The 18,243-nt window shown below is 37.5% G+C and overlaps 1 protein-coding gene across 1 annotated transcript in view; it reads left to right on the forward strand.

The window, feature by feature from the left end:
- The window catches only part of WDR36 (WD repeat domain 36), a 38,168-nt gene extending 24,487 nt beyond the window's left edge, over nucleotides 1-13,681 (forward strand). Inside the window, exons 15-23 of the mRNA XM_081942726.1 lie at nucleotides 1,286-1,394; nucleotides 4,310-4,389; nucleotides 6,294-6,401; nucleotides 7,017-7,114; nucleotides 7,963-8,105; nucleotides 8,845-8,964; nucleotides 10,010-10,091; nucleotides 11,139-11,326; nucleotides 13,319-13,681. Of these exons, the coding sequence (XP_081798852.1) occupies nucleotides 1,286-1,394; nucleotides 4,310-4,389; nucleotides 6,294-6,401; nucleotides 7,017-7,114; nucleotides 7,963-8,105; nucleotides 8,845-8,964; nucleotides 10,010-10,091; nucleotides 11,139-11,326; nucleotides 13,319-13,468 (1,078 nt within the window). The 3' untranslated portion in view covers nucleotides 13,469-13,681. The remainder of the gene's footprint in view (nucleotides 1-1,285; nucleotides 1,395-4,309; nucleotides 4,390-6,293; nucleotides 6,402-7,016; nucleotides 7,115-7,962; nucleotides 8,106-8,844; nucleotides 8,965-10,009; nucleotides 10,092-11,138; nucleotides 11,327-13,318) is intronic.
- Nucleotides 13,682-18,243: the final 4,562 nt, after the last annotated feature.

Raw genomic sequence — 18,243 nt, forward strand, 5'->3', positions numbered from 1 at the left:
ATATTTCATGAATGTATATATGATTTTGTGAGTGTATATGTTGCTTTTTAACCAAGCAGTGGTTTATGGGTGATGGAATCATATTCCTCATTGATACTGCAAGTAGAATCTCCACCTTATTAATTTATACTCTATATACACCTTATAGATTTTTATATTTATATATTTTGATATATATTCATATAGGTGCGTTATTGCTAGCCATTCGTTTTTTTATTCTATCTCTATTTCGCCTACAAATCTATTTAGTACTCCACTCCCAAGACGTTCAACATAACCTTTATGCTACTTCTAACAAGATAGAGGACCAATTTAGTGTATTGCTTGAGGCATCAAACTAGAAACCATGAGTTCTAGTCCCACTTTAGGGACAAAGCCAGTTGGATGACCTTGTGCCAGTCACTTTCTCTCAACGCTAGGAAGGAGACAATGGCAAACCATTTCTGAAAATGGTCAAGAAAACTGTAGGGACTTGTCAGGCAGTCTCCAAGAATCAGACATAATATGGAAGAAAACAAAAATATAAACTGCATTTGCATCCATATGACAAAGCAGTAAAAGCATGTTATCCATAGCTATTTTCACTTCTTTTGATAAACAGTCTTTCGTTGCAACGGACCACATGCTTCTTGCGGTCTTCCTATCTGGATTTGCACTTCTTCCACCTTAAATCAGTTTTCTGCCAAGATATACAAACTAATGTACTTGCTCAGTTCTTTTGCCATTGATGTATAACTTGCCATTGATCACATCATTATACATTATGGACTGTTTTAGTCTTTTATACATCAATTTTCAGATTCATTCTCTTCATTTCTCATCTGATTGCTAAACTACATGCATATTCATATTCCTAGTCAACACACTGTAATCTCACCTTATATATTAAACCATAAGTACATTAAATAATCCTTCTTCTGGAACATTAATAATACATCTTATCTATTGAAACATTAAATAATAATTTCAGACTTCCCTATCTTACTTCCTCTCGATTCTGAGTCACTCGCTATGTATTCCATTTATTCTTATGCATGTTTTATTTCCATTACGCTCTTATTGCATCCAGTAACCAACTTTCAATTTGCATTATGCAAAAATTCCAAAATATAATTCTGTTCATTTCATCATATGTATTTTCTAAATAAACATCTCTAGTTTTCTCTTAGAAAAATGGAAATATGGTTGAAGCATCAGCAATGAGTAAACATGCAAGGGTTTTTTGTTTGTTTCTTTGCTTTTTTACCATTTTAAACGTTTGGTTATATTTATTAAATTTTTACAGTGGCATTCTGGGAATAGCTATGGATGATTTTGGCATCAAAGTTCTGGATATAGAAACAAGAAAAATTGTGAGAAAATATTCAGGGCACCAAGGGCAGATAAATGACATGGTAAGTCTTTAACTGTAAATTATAAATGGTATGAAAACGATGTGTTTCCTGAAGTGATCTAGATTTTTCTATTTCTAAATTAACAGTAAACATAATGCTTGTGAAAGTTCTCTGTATTTATATATAGAAGCATGTAAGTGTAATAGGTACAGGAATGGCTTGGTATATTTGTCAAATAACATATTTATATGCAAATCTACTGAATGTTAAATTTATATTGCCTGCAAATATTAAATTTATATCGACTGCCTCCAAAGGTTTCTGGTTTGGGCAGGAAAACGGAAGCAGTATGCTCCGTCCCATATTTGGATAGACCAGGTTGCCCTGATAAAAACACTTAAATGTTGGATGTTTTTTATTTAACACAATATCCAACTTTCCATTATATTGAAATAAGCTCTTAATTTCTATTGGAGAAATGATTTGGCAAAAATTTAAAACCATTAAATACAGGGCAAGAAATGATTTTAAAAATCTCAGCAGACCTCAGAAAAGAGATCATTATGCTTCAAAGATAGGCTACCCTCAACTTTCTACACTCCAAGAGGTTGCATGGATACCTAGGGTAGGAGCCAATGATCTGCAGGCCACCCTTGCACTTTCTGATAATAACTGTTTATTAATCCACTATAAGGGTATCATTAAACAAAAATGCTGTATGTGGGAGGACACCGAGGAAAATTTCAGGTTTCTCTGAAAACTACATTCTGCCTTGAATTTGCCAGTAAGCATCTGGATGAACCAAGCAGGCAATTGGAATGATGTTCTATGAGCAGATGAGACAAATCTAAAAAATGTTGACGTTTAATGAGAAACTTTATCTTTGGAGAAAATGAAGTGTTCTAGTGAAAGAACCTCATCAAAATCATAAAGCCAGATTGTGAGAGTATCATGGTTTGCAGTCTCAAAATATGGGTGACTTGCAGTTATTGAAGAAACAACTGATTCTGAATTGTATCAGCTGATCATGCTGAAAAATGTTAGGTTATCCAGGAGATGAAGCTTAAATAAAACATGACAATATCCATTCTAAAGACAAAAGTAAATCTACAGCAGAATTGTTGAAACAGAAAAATAAATCATTTTGAAATGACTAAATTGTGACATCTGAAATAAGCAGTTCACACAAGTTCGGACCTAAAATGTCAGTGAATTGAAACAGTTCTATAAAGAATAGGCCAACATTCTTCCAAAATTGGTCAACAAGTACAGCAAATTTAAAGACTAATCACTAACATTAAAGACTATCACGAATTCTAATTCTAAATAGTTTGTATTCTTTTCCAAACAGTGATAGTGAATTTTGGATCAATGTGCTAAAACAAAATGATTCAATACAATGTTTTTTAGGGGTGTGGTGTGGTAGGGCTATCTGTTTTCCAGAATTCTTTATTAAAGGGACTTAGATAAAGCTCAAAATATGTCATAGGTTATGATATTGTAGGACTACAATAGTTCTAAAGAGTTCCCCATCAATTTTCCCTCATCATTGTAGATATAAAACCGCAGAAGTCCACATTTTTTCCAGCCACGTTAACATAGTGGGCTAAGTCATATGTATAATTACAGTGAAAGCATTAGAGACTAGAGGATTAGCACCACAGAGCTTTTCAGTATGGTTTTTGCCTTATTTTCTTCTCATTACACAATCTGATATACCTTATAAAAATTCAGGACAATCAACACAGTGAAGAGTGGAGAGTGTAAACAGGTGGTTTAGCCAGTGATCCTCACATTGGAACTTGAGGAAGTCATTGCCTTCAATTACAAGTAATCCTCAATTTACAACCGTTCATTTGATAATGGTTTGAAATTACGACAATGTCAGAAAGGATGCTTTACAGTATGTAAAGCACTTCCAGTCATTGTGGGCACACACAGTCATGATTGTGATATAGGTGGTTAGCAATTTGTTCACACTTAGAACCAGTTGTCAAGCATCCTATGACCATGTGATCGCCATTTACAATCTTCTGTATCAACTTCTCCAGAAAGACCGTGGAAAAAAGGAAACCTAGCAAGCTGCTGCTGCCTTCTAAGAGGACTCCCTCTTGTCTCTGAGAAGGAGTTACTCAGGGTTGAATTGCTCCAGCAGGCAGCCAGGACTGAATTGTTGCAGCAGACAGCTGTTTTGAGAGCAAAAAGGTACCTACTGGAGAAATTCAGCTCCACATGGATGTGAAACTGTCCAGCAGGCAGCCCTTTCACTGTTAAAGAATTGTCTGCCGAAGGATTTCAACTCTGTGTAGAGCTGAAATCTTTCAGCAGACCTCCATCCACTTCACAATCCAAGAGATCACTTCATAACTGCAACTGAAAGTGCTAGTTTTATGCCTATTGAGTGAAGCTATCATGTGATGTCTCCCTTAATTATTGCTTTGCTCAGTCACCAAGAAGCCAGTGCCAATTGTGGTTCTAAGTCAATGTCTACCTCTACTGGTTGAGAAAGTAGATTGAAAAAGAAATTTGCCACAGATAACACCATTGAAAGATTATAGAGACAGTAAAGAATCTTTATCTAAAGATTTGCCTGAAAAAAATAGCACTTTATTCAAGCCAGAAAGTTGACTTTGTACTTGAATTACAGGTTCATTCATGTTTTGTCTGCAAAGATTTCAAAGAGACAGATGTTCTAAGTTCAGTCAAGCATGATTCAGTACGAAGAGAACACTCGGAGCTCTAGATTAATGAGTTGTAAATATCTTTCTAACAATGGAGCAGCAAACGTTAAAAGTATTTTAAAAATTAGGACATTTTATTTGTAATATTGATAATGAAGTTGCTTTACAATTTCTTCAGGTTCCAAATTGGATCAATTATAAGATATACATTATAAGTTAGATCCAAAATAAATCAATTTTATCAATGAATAGGCTGCTGTTACCCAATAAAAGTTTAATTACAATTTTTTGTAGACTTTCAGTCCTGATGGCCGTTGGCTAATAACTGCATCAATGGACTGTACCATTAGAACTTGGGATCTACCATCTGGATGGTAAGTAAACTTTGCTATCGAAGTTTATATGCTACCTCCATATATTTTAAGTCTGAAATCTAAATTCAGATAACAAAAGTTTCTGGTTTTGAAAGTTGTAGCAAAATAAATTGTTTTATTTTCACAATGTAAACAAACTGTAAATAAAGGCCAGTAAAGCTGCTAATGGATGTGACATCCAAAAAATGCTTCAGCATATATGGGAATTTAATGTAGCATACGGTTATGTAAAGTAAATGATGACATGGTGTAATATGTCATGCGTTGTTGTTCATCTGAGGTTGTATTTACCTACTTTTAAGAACTACTAAGGACCAGATGATTTTTACTATGATACATAAAATCATAGAACTCAAAGAAGGTATACTTTCTTTTTCACATGACTGTATGTGCAATAGCCAATAACATCTGCATGTATTCCAGGGATCATATTCCTCCTCTCTATTCTGTACTGAAATATCTCTTGCAAATTGAATTTTAAATATTAAAATATTTTATTACATTTTTGGAACTGCTGTAGGTCCATTACACTGTATATCAAATGCATTATCAATGTAGTGTATAAATCCAGAAAAAGATAGCAAACAATTCAACACTATTAAAGCAGTGAATGCATGATATGCATGATAATGTTTCTGACAGACCTCATTTCATATACAATATCTACTTGTATCATATCAAAATTGACGTCAGTACTGCTTTTTAAAAATACATTATCAAAAGGACTGTTTAAGTATCCAGACATTAAAAATGATACAACATTCAATTCTTAATTGGGTGCACAATGGTGACTGAGTACAATACAGGTTCACCAAGGACACTTGGTGCAAAGCAAATAAATAAATAATCTTCAGGGGTAAATTAAATTATCACCATAAAGAAATTATCTTTTCTGACAACTACACAATACGGAAATAAAACATAAATGATTAAAATAAAATAAAATATAAGGAGCAAGACAAATCACATTTAGAAGACGCAAGTTCTGATTACGAAGAGAATGTTTAACAGAAAATAAAATGCTGCAGTTAGACTAACGCTGCAGGTTTCTCATAGGCTACAAAATATATTCTTGTTTAGTCTTTTGAGTTTAGAAGAGAGATGAGGAGGAGGATTTTTAAACTAGACAGTTCTCAACATGCATAAAATAGGTAATGGAATGATAAGACATTTATATTTAGAAAGTGGTTTTAATATGAAACTAAAATAATGAAAGCAATGGTTTATGAAGAAAAGTATACATTTTGAAAGGTCATATTAAACAAGATGTGAGGACTTTCGTAATTATCTTTTTGAGCATGAAAAAAAGGCGAGAGAACACTTCTTTACTAAACTCTCAAAGGTCTTGGTCAGAAATACCTAATATTCCCCTGCTAAATCTGTTATTTTGTTAAAATTTAGCTATCAGCAGACAAATGGGGATAAGTTGGGGAGATGTTTGAACAACCTTTGATTGGCAAAGCCATCCTTGAATCCTTTATAGTTGGATTTTATTCATCACAAATTTACTTAGGTAAACATTCAGCCAAATTGGTGATGTGATTTAAGGAGGAGGGAGCAGATCTTCTTACTTCTTAATGTAGTTCTAGGCTATTGGCCCAGTTCCCAAGAAATAAGATTCCCCCCCCCCCTTTTTTTTTTTTTTTTTTTTTTGCAGTAGGCCATCCATATCTATTCCAGACAGACATCTTTCAGTTCAGATTTGATACCTGGAATCAAAAGTGGTTACCCATTCTATCAGAATGGGTTGATTTTATTTGCATGTGTGTGTGTTCAGGGCCTGTGTTTTTCATTACTATTGATAATAGTAGAAAGATAGTGTTTGCCTGAAAGTGGAAAAAAGAACAAACAGATCTAGTTTCATGCATTATCTATGCAATGGATTTTTTTTATTTATTTTGCAGCCTGGTTGATTGTTTCCTACTAGATTCAGCAGCAGTAAGCATTACTATGTCTCCTACTGGAGATTTCCTAGCTTCCTGTCATGTAGATGACCTTGGAATTTACTTGTGGTAAGTTTTTTACTTTGTAATTCTGTTTTAAAAATGATTTTATCTGTTTATATTCTTTGGACTGTTCCATGGAACAGTTACAATTATGTGATGATTTCTCCCTTTTAAAAAGTGCTTTCTGGTTTGCAAGGTTGCTAATCAGATAAGTATGGTGGGACCTTTTTCCTAATGAAACTGAAATGTAAAGTCTTTCATCTTTAAGAAATATCTGGAATAAAGACATTTGTTTCTTCTTTAGTGTATCTAGTACCGGTCTAGAATTTTTGAAAGATGGTTGGCATACCAATTTAATATTGTAGTTGATCACATGGTCTGCTAGAAATTTAGACTAAATTTGCAATTTTTGTCAATCTAGTGAGTCCTTTCCAAGTATTTGAGATAAGCAGGTGTTGTTTAATATTTATTCTATGGATAATATAAGCCAGATGTTTACATTGGGTTTGGCATTTTTAGTTATCTATCAAGTTCTTCCCAAGGACCTGGGATAAGGAGATGTTGCTTGATGGTGTTAAAGATATTGTCACGGGATGTAAGTTGTTCCAAGAAAAGCTTCCTTTTGCAATCTACTATTATTAACATCATTATTATTTATTGCTTTTTAAATTTTCTTTTTAGGTCTAATCGTTCTCTGTTTTCACTTGTTTCCCTGCGCCCTCTTCCATCAGATTATGAGCCTTCTGTTATAGCACTTCCTGGTACCTGTTCAACTGAAGGTAGTAATGCATATAGAGAAAGGTCTTGAAATAATAATTTCAGAGAATCACATTAACAAAACATATAATACTTTAGAATTTCTTGTTGAAAATCAGGTGGTTTTTTTCACATGAATATAATTTGGGGCATATATATTGTTATTTCTATCTATTTTGTATAACAGGATCTAGGTAATTTGTTAGTCTAAGGTTTTTACAACTGCAAAAACCTGCCTCTACAAAAGTTTTTGTTTAGTAAAACAGTGTATTCCCTGAAAAATCATGAGTCACTTGTGTTACTAGCAGTGCTGCATCTTATTTAGGAAATTGTCAATAATGTTAAGTTTTAGAATGTTTGTTAGCTTGAATTGCAGTGGATTTTAAAGATTAGGAGCTATTTTATTATTTTAATCTTTCCCTTTCAGCTAGAATGGAGCAAATCATGTAAAATCCTGTAATTACACTAATTAAAATTACCAGATTAAAAGATGGTCAAAATTGATGATAGCCAAGCACTGACTTTAAATATTTAATAATTTATCATTATGCAAAACCAAGGATCTTATAATCTAAAATTCATTGATATAAGGCAGTAATTCTCAATGTCAACAATTTTAATTGGTATTGATGTCAATTCCCAGAATTTCCCATCCAGCATTGTGAAAATAGTGGTGATAGGATAGAATTGCACAACAAGGTGTATTGTCTGTGTAGATCTACACCTGGCAAAATAAGTCACATCCAATTAATTTTAGCTGCAAGTGATAAATTTCAGGGAAAGCTTTCGTTGTGATTAGAGTATACATTTTTAGCTATTGTCTGGATTAGTGTTTTGTAATGTATCTATGCTTTTCTTTTACAATTTAAAGTTGAAGATGTTATAGAAGAGGGTGAAACAAATGATGAAATGATACAATATGAATCTCCACAACAGCTGGGAGAAACAATTGTTACTCTTTCTTTGCTGCCAGAATCTAGATGGAAAAACTTGCTCAGTTTAGATATTATTAAGGTACCCATTTCATGACTTGCATATAAAGTTATTAGGGGTTGTTTCTATTATTGTCAGACAGTTATAACTCTTTTCAGAATAATCAGTTAGGAGAATGTTTAAGTTTTAAGTTCACAGAAATTCTATACTGGGTGTATGAGAAAGTAAACATCACAATTGTCCTAGGAGTTGTTTCTATTATTATCAGTCTCTTTTCAGAATAATCGGTTAGGAGAATGTTTAAGTTCACAGAAATTCTATACTGGGTGTATGAGAAAGTACAATTGTCCTATAATATTTTCACTTACAAGGTAGTAATGTCCCCCAAATGTAATCATATATTGGTTGGACCAAAAATTACATTAAAACAGAAAAGATAGAAAACCTTTTAGGAAAATATTATTTGCCCTAGGAATATTTTTTGTCGCAACCACACAACCAATTATGAGATAATGTGCCAGTGGAATTTAAAAAAAATGTTTAACTGACATAGTGAAGCAGAATTAAATACCATCTTGTACTCATGCAGTTCACTAAATCATAATATTTTTGAAAATATAATAGTAACAGTTCCAAAATACTGATACCTCCTTTTGATTTGTGATTATTCTGTGTGTAATGTTTTAGATGGGTTTTCAGTGTTTTTAATGGCAAGGAAACTAATAGTTTTGTTTGTTTATGTAAATAGTAATACTAATATTGTGAATATTGGATGTACATATAAATGTGACAGTGATGATGTGATAACTCCAATTAACAGCAAAAGAACAAGCCCAAAGAGCCGCCCAAAATACCAAAATCTGCACCGTTCTTCATTCCCACTCTTCCTGGTCTTATACCACAATTTGCTTCTGTTGAGCATGAAAGTGATGGACAGCAGGTAAGAAGAGAATTGATTATAGAAAAACTGATTTGCCTTTTAAATGTCTTGCCTTTTTTTCTCAAGAGTTCCTAAGGATCTCAGAACTGTTTCTGGCATAAGCTTGCTCATGTCTTCCTACTAGCTATGTGATGTTTAAGTGCTATATCAGGGGTTACTTACACTATGTCTTGGTGCATCCTTTATTTTTTCAGTTCTGGTCTCTTGTACCTTTAATATGAGGTGGCTCAGTGGCTAAGACGCTGAGCTTGTCGATCAGAAAAGTCTGCAGTTTGGAAGTTTGAATTCCTAGTGCCGCGTAACAGAGTGAACTCTCGTTACTTGTCCCAGCTTCTGTCAACCTAGCAGTTTGAAAGCACGTAAAAAATGCAAGTAGAAAAATAGGAACCACCTTTGGTGGGAAGGTAACAGCGTTCTGTGCACCTTCAGGGCTTAGTCATGCCAGCCACATGACCACAGAGACGTCTTCGGACAGCACTGGCTCTTCAGCTTTGAAATGGAGATGAGCACCACCCCCTAGAGTCGGGAACAACTAGCACATATGTGCAAGAGGAACCTTTACCTTTATACCGTTAACGGCATAATTTTAGGATATTAAATATTTGAATCAGATGTTTTATGCTCCCTTTGAGTCCTTTGTCAGTTGTAAAATTTCCTTGCTTTTCCCTTTCCCTATAAACTATATATATTTTCTTAAGAATAGTGATACTGAGATAGAACCCAGCCACTAATATTACGCTAATGAATTACAACAGTAAAACGGGCCAGTTTCATGGTAACTTTAGCATAATCCATTGATGTCATTGTAGTGCCCCAAAAGCTGAGCTCTTCTGTTATCAAGTCCATTGTTGTGGTTTCTTGCCCTTCCTCATACATAACTCAAAATCTGTTCTGAATATGGGAGGGCGACACGAGCAGAAGCAGGAAAAATTATTCATCTGAAAGAACTGGTTTGTTGTGATTCCTAGCATGTGTTTGTAAACATTCCATCAAAATATGTTTACCCTTGAATGTACTTATAAGTGACGTGTTTTTTTAATTCCAGTCAAAAGTGGTAAATCTTGGAATATTGGCTCAAAAATCTGAGTTCTACTTGCAGCTTGAAGAAGCATTAAAAAGTAGCAACTGTAAGTTTTCATATGAAATGACAGCGTACTTGATGGTAGTTCTAATTCTGAGAGCTTATATATTGCCGACAAATTCCCTGGGTGCCCAATCACACTTGGCCAATAAAAAATTCTAAATTGATGCAAAAACAGACAGAGATTATATATGTTCAAGTGACATTTAATTAATCTATTTTAACTAACTAGTTATTATAATCATTATTATATTGCATCATATTGAGTCCTTTTTATTCTACTATTCTGATGATGCTTACATAATTATGAGCATTTGTTATGTATCAATGTAATGTCTTATTGTGTAAATGTATATCAATAATTGGTACTTATATGGCCATATTCCTTTGCGATTTCATATCTACCTGTCCTTTATCCACCTATCTACCCATCTTTCTATCAACATTTGTTGTGAGACTGAAATTCATTTCCCAGACAGACATTAATATCAAAACAGAATTCATTTCAACAACAATAAATACGTTGCTTAGAGTATCAACAGGCTTATCATAAACGCCCACATATCCTGGCTTTCCCATATATGTTGGGGGCCAAAAATACACCAGCTTGCAAAATACAAGAAGGGATGGGACTGAAAATGCTGGAGAGAGAAAATTTTAGATAGGAATGTGAGAAATCTGAACAGATCACACATTTCAGATAATTATCTTAAACACAATATGTGCGTGTGACAAGAGATGGTACTCAACCCTAGAGGTCCCTAGGTGTTATGTTTTCTTATTGACAGATTATCAAATAGTATCGAGGGATATGATTTTTTCATTGTTAATTTTGTGTATGCGGGTGTGTTCTCTGTATTATATTCTGTTCCCCTCCACCCCAAAAACCTCGCAGTTTTTGAATGGGTTGCCTCTTGGAAATGGGATTGTTAATTTTTTCTTGCAAAAACAATATGAAAACTAATCCAGATTAAGTAAGTATTCTGGAGAGAAGCAAAACCACAGATTAAAATTAAATAAGACAGGGTCTCTGTGATGTTTAAAATATCTAGAATATTTTCTACCCTTCTCACCTTTTTTAATGTCTTTACAGATAAGCCTCCACTGAGCATTCTGAAGGACATGGGACCGTCTAATATTGAAACAGAACTGAGAGGCTTGTCACCAGATGGTGGTGGCTCTATTGAGGTGATGCAGAGTTTCCTAAGAATGATTGAAGCAATGCTGAACACAAAGTGTGACTTTGAACTAGCTCAGGCATACCTTGCCCTGTTTCTAAAGGTAAATACATCTTTGAATATACAGCTTTCACTTTACTGGGAAAGTGTTTGTTTGAAAAGGAAGAAAAAATTAATGATTTTATTTATATATGCACAGTACTTACATAGCATTTTCTTATTAGAGATCATTCAGGATAACTAATAATTAAAAATGCAAATAAAAATTAAATTAAAGTTATTAAGCAAACTGAAAACTTAAAAGATCTGGCCTTTTTCACCCCATAGTGTTTTCCACATATATTTTTTATTTGTTATAAATTTATTTATACATTGCTTATTCACAAGACTAGGCAGTTTACAGTTATATAAAAACAAAATCAATGCATCAGCTTGATGGATGGCTTGTGTCTTAAATGTTAGCAGGATTGGGCCATCCTGATTTGAGAGAGTTGCTACTTTTTAAAATCTTTTTGCATCTTCCAATGATTTCTCAGGAGGGGAGTGTAGTTGTCTCTCCCACGTGTTTCATAGATTTCACCTCAAGTAAACAATCAAAAATAAATGAAAAAGTCATGAACTTTGAACAATGATCAGCCTTCTTTAGTTCCAAAAGGCTAATGGCAATCAATGCTACTGTAATTTCCAAGTTGTCTTCAAAGGCAGCCCTGAGTAGAATGAATTGAAGTAGTCTAACCAAAAGGTGATAAAAGCATGACACACTTTATTCAGTACTTCCTGAACCCAGAAAGGTCACAATTATAGTGCAAGCTGAAGTTGTTTGAAGATTCTTCTGGAAATAGCCTTCGTCTATTGCTTTAGTAAAAGGAACGCGGTAGCTCAGTGGCTAAGACATTGAACTTGTCGATCAGAAGATCGGCAGTTCAGCAGTTTGAATCCCCAGTGCAGTGTAATGGACTGAGCTGTTACTTGTCCCAGCTTCTGCCAACCTAGCAGTTCGAAAGTAGAAAAATAGGAACCACTTTGGTGGGAAGGTAACAGCGCTCTGTACACTTTGGCATTGAATCATGCAGGCCACATGACCACGGAGATGTCTTCAGATAGAGTGGCTCTTTGGCTTTGAAACGGAGATGAGCACCGCCCCCTAGAGCAAGAAACAACTAGCACGCATATGCAGGGAAACCTTTACTTTATTGCTTTAGTAGAAGCCACAAATCCAAGAGAACGCCCCCAACCCAGATTGCACGCCTACTCCTTCCTTAGATGTACAACCCCATCAAGAACAACAAATAGTATATCCATGATATCTTAAGGCTAACGTATTGATGGCAACTCTTTCTCGCTGTGATTTTGTCAGAGTCTTTTTCGGCTTCACCCAGTGCCTCACAACTCAAAAACAAGACCAAAACTTATGGGTTAGAGGTGCATAACTGGATATGTTTACCATATTGATAACACCTTGTTTCACATCAACAAAAATCCTTTCTCAAATGTTCATATTAAATTCTGTGAAGGAGCAAGTCAAGTCATCAGCATCATATAATGAAATGCCCAATGGCTTGACCTCGTCTTCCCCCCAAAAATCTAAATGGAACCACCCACTTAGGAAGGAATGGAACTATTGCAGAATTGTGCCTCTAATACACAAACTTGTAAACAGTAAAAAAAAAAAGGGGGGGGGGTAAATATTCTATAGATACTGCTGAGAGATCTTTTAGGGCAAGCAACAGGATCTCATTGCTATTCACTGTAACTCAAAGGAATCCAGCTATTGTGTTTAGTACAGAACCCTTTTATGTTACAATTTTCATTGTTATAAACAAGGATTGAGCAATTTTAAATAGCATTTAGCATTTTTTGCAGTACTGCTACTTCCCAGATGCCTTGTTATGTACATTAATGTTCCATGATATGGGGCATGCTTAGTTTTTAATATGATTTAGAAATCTGCATCCTCTTTAGGACAGCTGTTGAATTTATTAGCTAATACAGGCATAGTGATGTGATTGTTTTCCCAAACAATTGGATCAGTTTTCTTACTTTTATCCTGTCAATGCCATTTAAATGAACATATGTTTTCTTTTTTTCTTTTTAGTTACATTTTAAAATCATTTGTTCCGAGCCTACTTTGTTGGCAGAAGTATCCAGGCTGTCAGCCCAACTCGAAGAAATCTGGATTCATTTGCAGACTCTATTCAACCAAAACATTTGCATTTTAAATTACATTAAGACAGCTCTCTTATAAAGTACCTTTTGTTCTGTAAGATTGAAGATGTTGAATTCTTAATTTCTTGTACAAAGCTTAACTAACAAGAGGTGTTGTACAGGAGTTTTTAAAATATCAGTATAATTTGACTTTTATTGAAATTTAAATATGAATCTAGTATCTTCATAAACTAATAATGTGCATTGTATTTAAATAACTACAGAGATAATAAAATTCTTAAAACAAGTTTAATATAGAAAATATTCAATATACAAAAATGAAACCAATTGTAAGAATTCATGAATGTTTTAGGATTCTTTAGTATGGAGAGAACGATCCTAGTGATATGAATGGGGACCAGTGGGAGCCTTTTGAAATTGGGATTAAAAAATAGAAGAAGTGAAAATGCAAGTGCTTGAATCTCAAAAAAACATTTTATTTTAAAAAATTAAACTGATAAAAACTTGCAGAATTCTTCATAACTCCAAAATTCACACCCAACTAATTTACCATATTCCAACATAGACGCAGAAAGACACAGACATATTTACACTTATATACAAACACAATGCACACACAAAAGTCTCACCTACAGTGAGAATGAGCGTATCAGGTAAGTACCAACGCCCATTCTAATTGTATTGCAGCAGATATTTAAGATAATTTTCTTTGTCCCAGAATGGTAGGTGGATCTACAGTAGCACAATTGTATCATTATTAAGGTATTACCCTACAATCTCTGTCTTAAAATTGATTTTAAACCACTCACTTTGTGGATGAACAATGTCACCAAATTTTAAGACTTTTCTTTTTCCCAAGCCCCCATTTTTTAAAATATCTCCCTGCTGAAGAATTTAGGATAATTCAGAATTTGTACACTTTTGTGCACTTTAGTTTGTCTTAATAATTTTGGATTTTGTATGGACCACTGCAGCTATGATAATTGTTATATAAAGTTTATATATTCCTTCATTGTAATTCAATACTTACTTGTAAATTTAAAGGGCTCACTTTATCACATTAACAGTGGAAACTATTTCTTCCACTCTTCAAGGTGACACCCTCAAGGAAAGAAGGTGGCACCTCGATGACAAGATTTCCAAGTGGTCTTGTTTTGCATATGACGTTCCCCTGACAGGCAGCAGCCTTTGTTGGGGGAAAATTAGTACTGTCTGTATTTGCAGATAAGCCCATCTTGGGTATATTTTGGAATCTAAAATGTTTGTTTTTAAGGTAGGGCTATTTTCTCTGTTCATGATTAAGACTTAATCTGGGAGCCCAGTCTCATGCTCTGCACACTGCAAATGCATCTCCTTAGAGGACATGATTCAAGATAGGACATTGCAATTCTGTTCACCAGAGTTGCTCAAATTTCTGATACAGCTTCTATTAGCCAAGTGTGTCTGCCAAGAAGTTTTTCTCATTGGCACCATCCGATAGCACCAATATTAAAAAATGACTCTTACCTTCAGTAAGAGGTAATTCTTGTAAAAAAAAATTGTGCCAACAAAGTGCACACGTGTTCAATTCATTCCCTAAAGTGTTTTATAGGAAAAGTGCAAGTAAAATTACTTCCTGGCATACTAAACACAACACTTCTCCAGCTGATGGCGCAGGAGGGTCCAGGAATGGGTTGTTCAATCCTTACTTGCCCAAGAGACTGAGTCAGAATTTAAGCCACGCCTCCGGCTTCCCCTGCTGATATCCAATTCCGACTCAGTCTTGCCCGAAAAGAGATGTAATTTTTTTTGCTGTGAGTGAAAATTAGTTTCTTCCTTAGAATAGTTTGATTTACAGAAAATTTTTCTTTATTTCTTTCGATTATCTTAATGTCACTATTGGATGGGAGGTGTTTGAACTTGGCTCACAAGTTCTTTCAAACCTGCTTGTGTGAGGGTAGCGAATTGCATGGACTAGATCCTGCTGGAGGTTCCCAGGCTCCTTGCAGGCAAGCAACAGGCTGTGCCGGCCATCGGAGTCCATTGCGGCTCCGTTCAGCTTGATTCTGGTTACTGGCTCGTGAGCAGGCCAGGGAGGTTGCCCTGCATTGCCGCTGGCTCTCGGGCTGCAGCAGGCGGACATCGAGGCTGCTGGTGCGAGGAGCGTGTGCGGCATGTCGGCATTTCCGCGTACTGCAAACAGTCCGGAACGACAGGAGGGCGCGATCGGCGCTGGCTAAGACTTGCGGAGGGCTGCATGGCCAACTGGATGCTCTCGGGGCCGTTGGCTCACCGGCACCATTTGTTTTCCCAGAAGCTTCTTCCTCATGAGTATGGGCGCCTGGGGGCAGCCATCTTGGGAAGGTCCTCGTGGCAGTGGCCATTTTGTTAGGGTTACTGAACTGGTCAGTGTGAGGCCTTGGGCGAAGAGTTGCTACAAGACCATGTCTGAGTCCCGCAATGACTTCTGTAGCTCCTTCAAATAGCTCCAAGAAGAGAAGGGGTTCCCCCCAGGATCCTCCTCCACTGGTGAAGCAAGCTCCCTCCAGGCCCGGGGGTGCAGGGGATGGGGAGAAGCCCAGGCAGGGAGGCAGAGATAAGGCCCCTTTGTCTTCAGTGAGTTCCACTCCCCCCCGCCTAAGAGTGGCTCCACTTTCTCCATCCCCTTCCCCTTCAAGGATCTCTGGATCCCCAAGGGCCAGTTCCATCTCACCCCCACTCTCGGAGGTGGAGGACGAGGAAGGCGAGTACCATCTGCCTACACGCATTATACCTGCTCCTGACCCAGGGCACAGACACCAGCTGGCACCCAGGCCTGGGCCTAGTCATGACATTGATGAATTTGAGGACTTGCCTGGTAACATTCAATCTCGTATTCATCGAGCCATTGCACATGGGGTAGCCCTCCAGGGTCACCCCTCTGACCAGACGGACACAGAGCTGATGATGAAGTTTTGGCACCGGATACTCCTGCCTTTGCCGGTTTGCTTCCTCCTAATTTGTTCTGTTCCTTGCTATTTAAAGCCAGGAGCACTGCAACCAATGAAACGGAGGATGACAAGGAGAAGGAGGCCGCATCCGGGGCCTCAACTTCCAAGGCTGCACCAAAGAAAAAGCGTTTCTTTGTGGAACCCGTGGCACGGAAAGAGGAGATCCCTGCACTGAAACTGTTTCTGGATGTCATTCAGAAGCAGTGGGCCAAGCCAAGTACCTTCCCCACCCCGGGTGAGAATGACAGGCGATTCTATAATATGGAACCTGATTTCTCACAGGCATTACAGGTTCCGGAGGTAGACGCTCCTGTGGCCGCCCTGGCATCCCCAACTCCTATGGTGGTGAGTGATGTGGCTGACAATCTGAAGACAGAAGATAAGAGGACTGAACTGGTGTTGTGTAAGACCTTCCTGGCAGCAACATGGGCGATCAAGGCCGCTTCTGTGTCCCTTTTCAATCGCGCCACCCTGATGTGGCTTGAACAAATGCAGGAGCGTGTCCCGGCGCACGATATGAGGCTACTTCAAGAGATCAGCAAGGTCATGGCTGCGACTCAGTTTTCGGCAGATGCGACCTTGAATGCCGCTAAGTTTGCCTCCAGGGCTCTTTCTTCCTCTGTTTCAGCTAGGCGGATGGTGTGGCTCCGAAACTGGCAGGTGGAGGCCAAAGCGAAGTGGAAGCTGGTGGCAGGCCCATATATGGGAAAAAAGCTGCTTGGCGAGGTTCTGGACCCAATCCTCATTGAGGATAAGAACAAATGTAAGGTTTTCCCTGCCACAACTAAGAAGCAGGAACACAAGTACACACCGTATACATGTAGGGCACCCTATAGAGGTACTGACACAAACTATCATTATCAGCCTAGGAATTTTCAGCCATGTCAGGACGGGGCAGGGACAGGTCACGCTTCCAACCCCAGGATAGGCGGCCCGTTGGGGGGGGGGACATCCCTTCCGCCGGAATAAATGAGCGGGTTTTGATGGCTCCCATTGGTGGTCAGTTGGCGTTGTTTGCCGACCGATGGGAGAGTATAACTTCGGATCTCTGGGTCCTTAACACGGTGAAGTTTGGCCTGCGACTGGAATTCCTATCCATCCTTCCAAATTCCTTTTGTATGTTTATGTCCTCCAAGTGCGCACTTAAGAGACAGATCATGCGCCAGGTGATTGACCACCTGGTGGAGATCCAGGCGGTGGAGGTGGTTCCTCAGGAGGACCGGGGCAGGGGGTTTTATTCCAACCTCTTTGTAGTTCCAAAGTCCCTTAGGGGTTGAAGGGCGATCCTTGACCTGTTGAACCGCTACTTAGTTTACAAACGATTCAAGATGGCATCCCTTCAGTCCATCCTGGAAGGTATCAGGGAAGGTGACTACTTTGCGTCCATTGATTTGATTGAAGCTTACCTTCATGTATCTATCCTCCCTGAGCACAGGAAGTTCCTTAGGTTTTCCTATGCTGGTGACCATTACCAGTATAGGGCTCTTCCCTTCGGCCGTGCCTTGGCACCCAGGACTTTCACGAAGGTCCGGGCAGTCCTGGCTGCCCACCTCAGAACGGTTCCTATCAGGCTTCACTGTTATTTAGACGATATCCTCCTCCAGGCAGAGTTGCCGGAGAGGTCCCGTCAAGATCTAGACCTAATAGTAGAGACCCTGCAGAGGTATGGGTTCTCAGTAAACTTCCAGAAGAGCCACATGCGACCATCGACCCGACTTGCATTTGGAAGCAATCATAGATTCCTCCTTCGGCATGGTGTTCCTGTCCCAGGAGCGCAGGGCTAGCCTGGTGAAACTGGTCAACCAAGTGCAGAGAGAACGGTGTTGCCCATAGATACTTTATCTCAGTTGTTGGGGAAGATGATTTCATGCATAGATCTTGTTCC

Source organism: Natrix helvetica, assembly GCF_964273705.1.
Source record: "Natrix helvetica genome assembly, chromosome: 2".
Classification (NCBI taxonomy): domain Eukaryota; kingdom Metazoa; phylum Chordata; class Lepidosauria; order Squamata; family Natricidae; genus Natrix; species Natrix helvetica.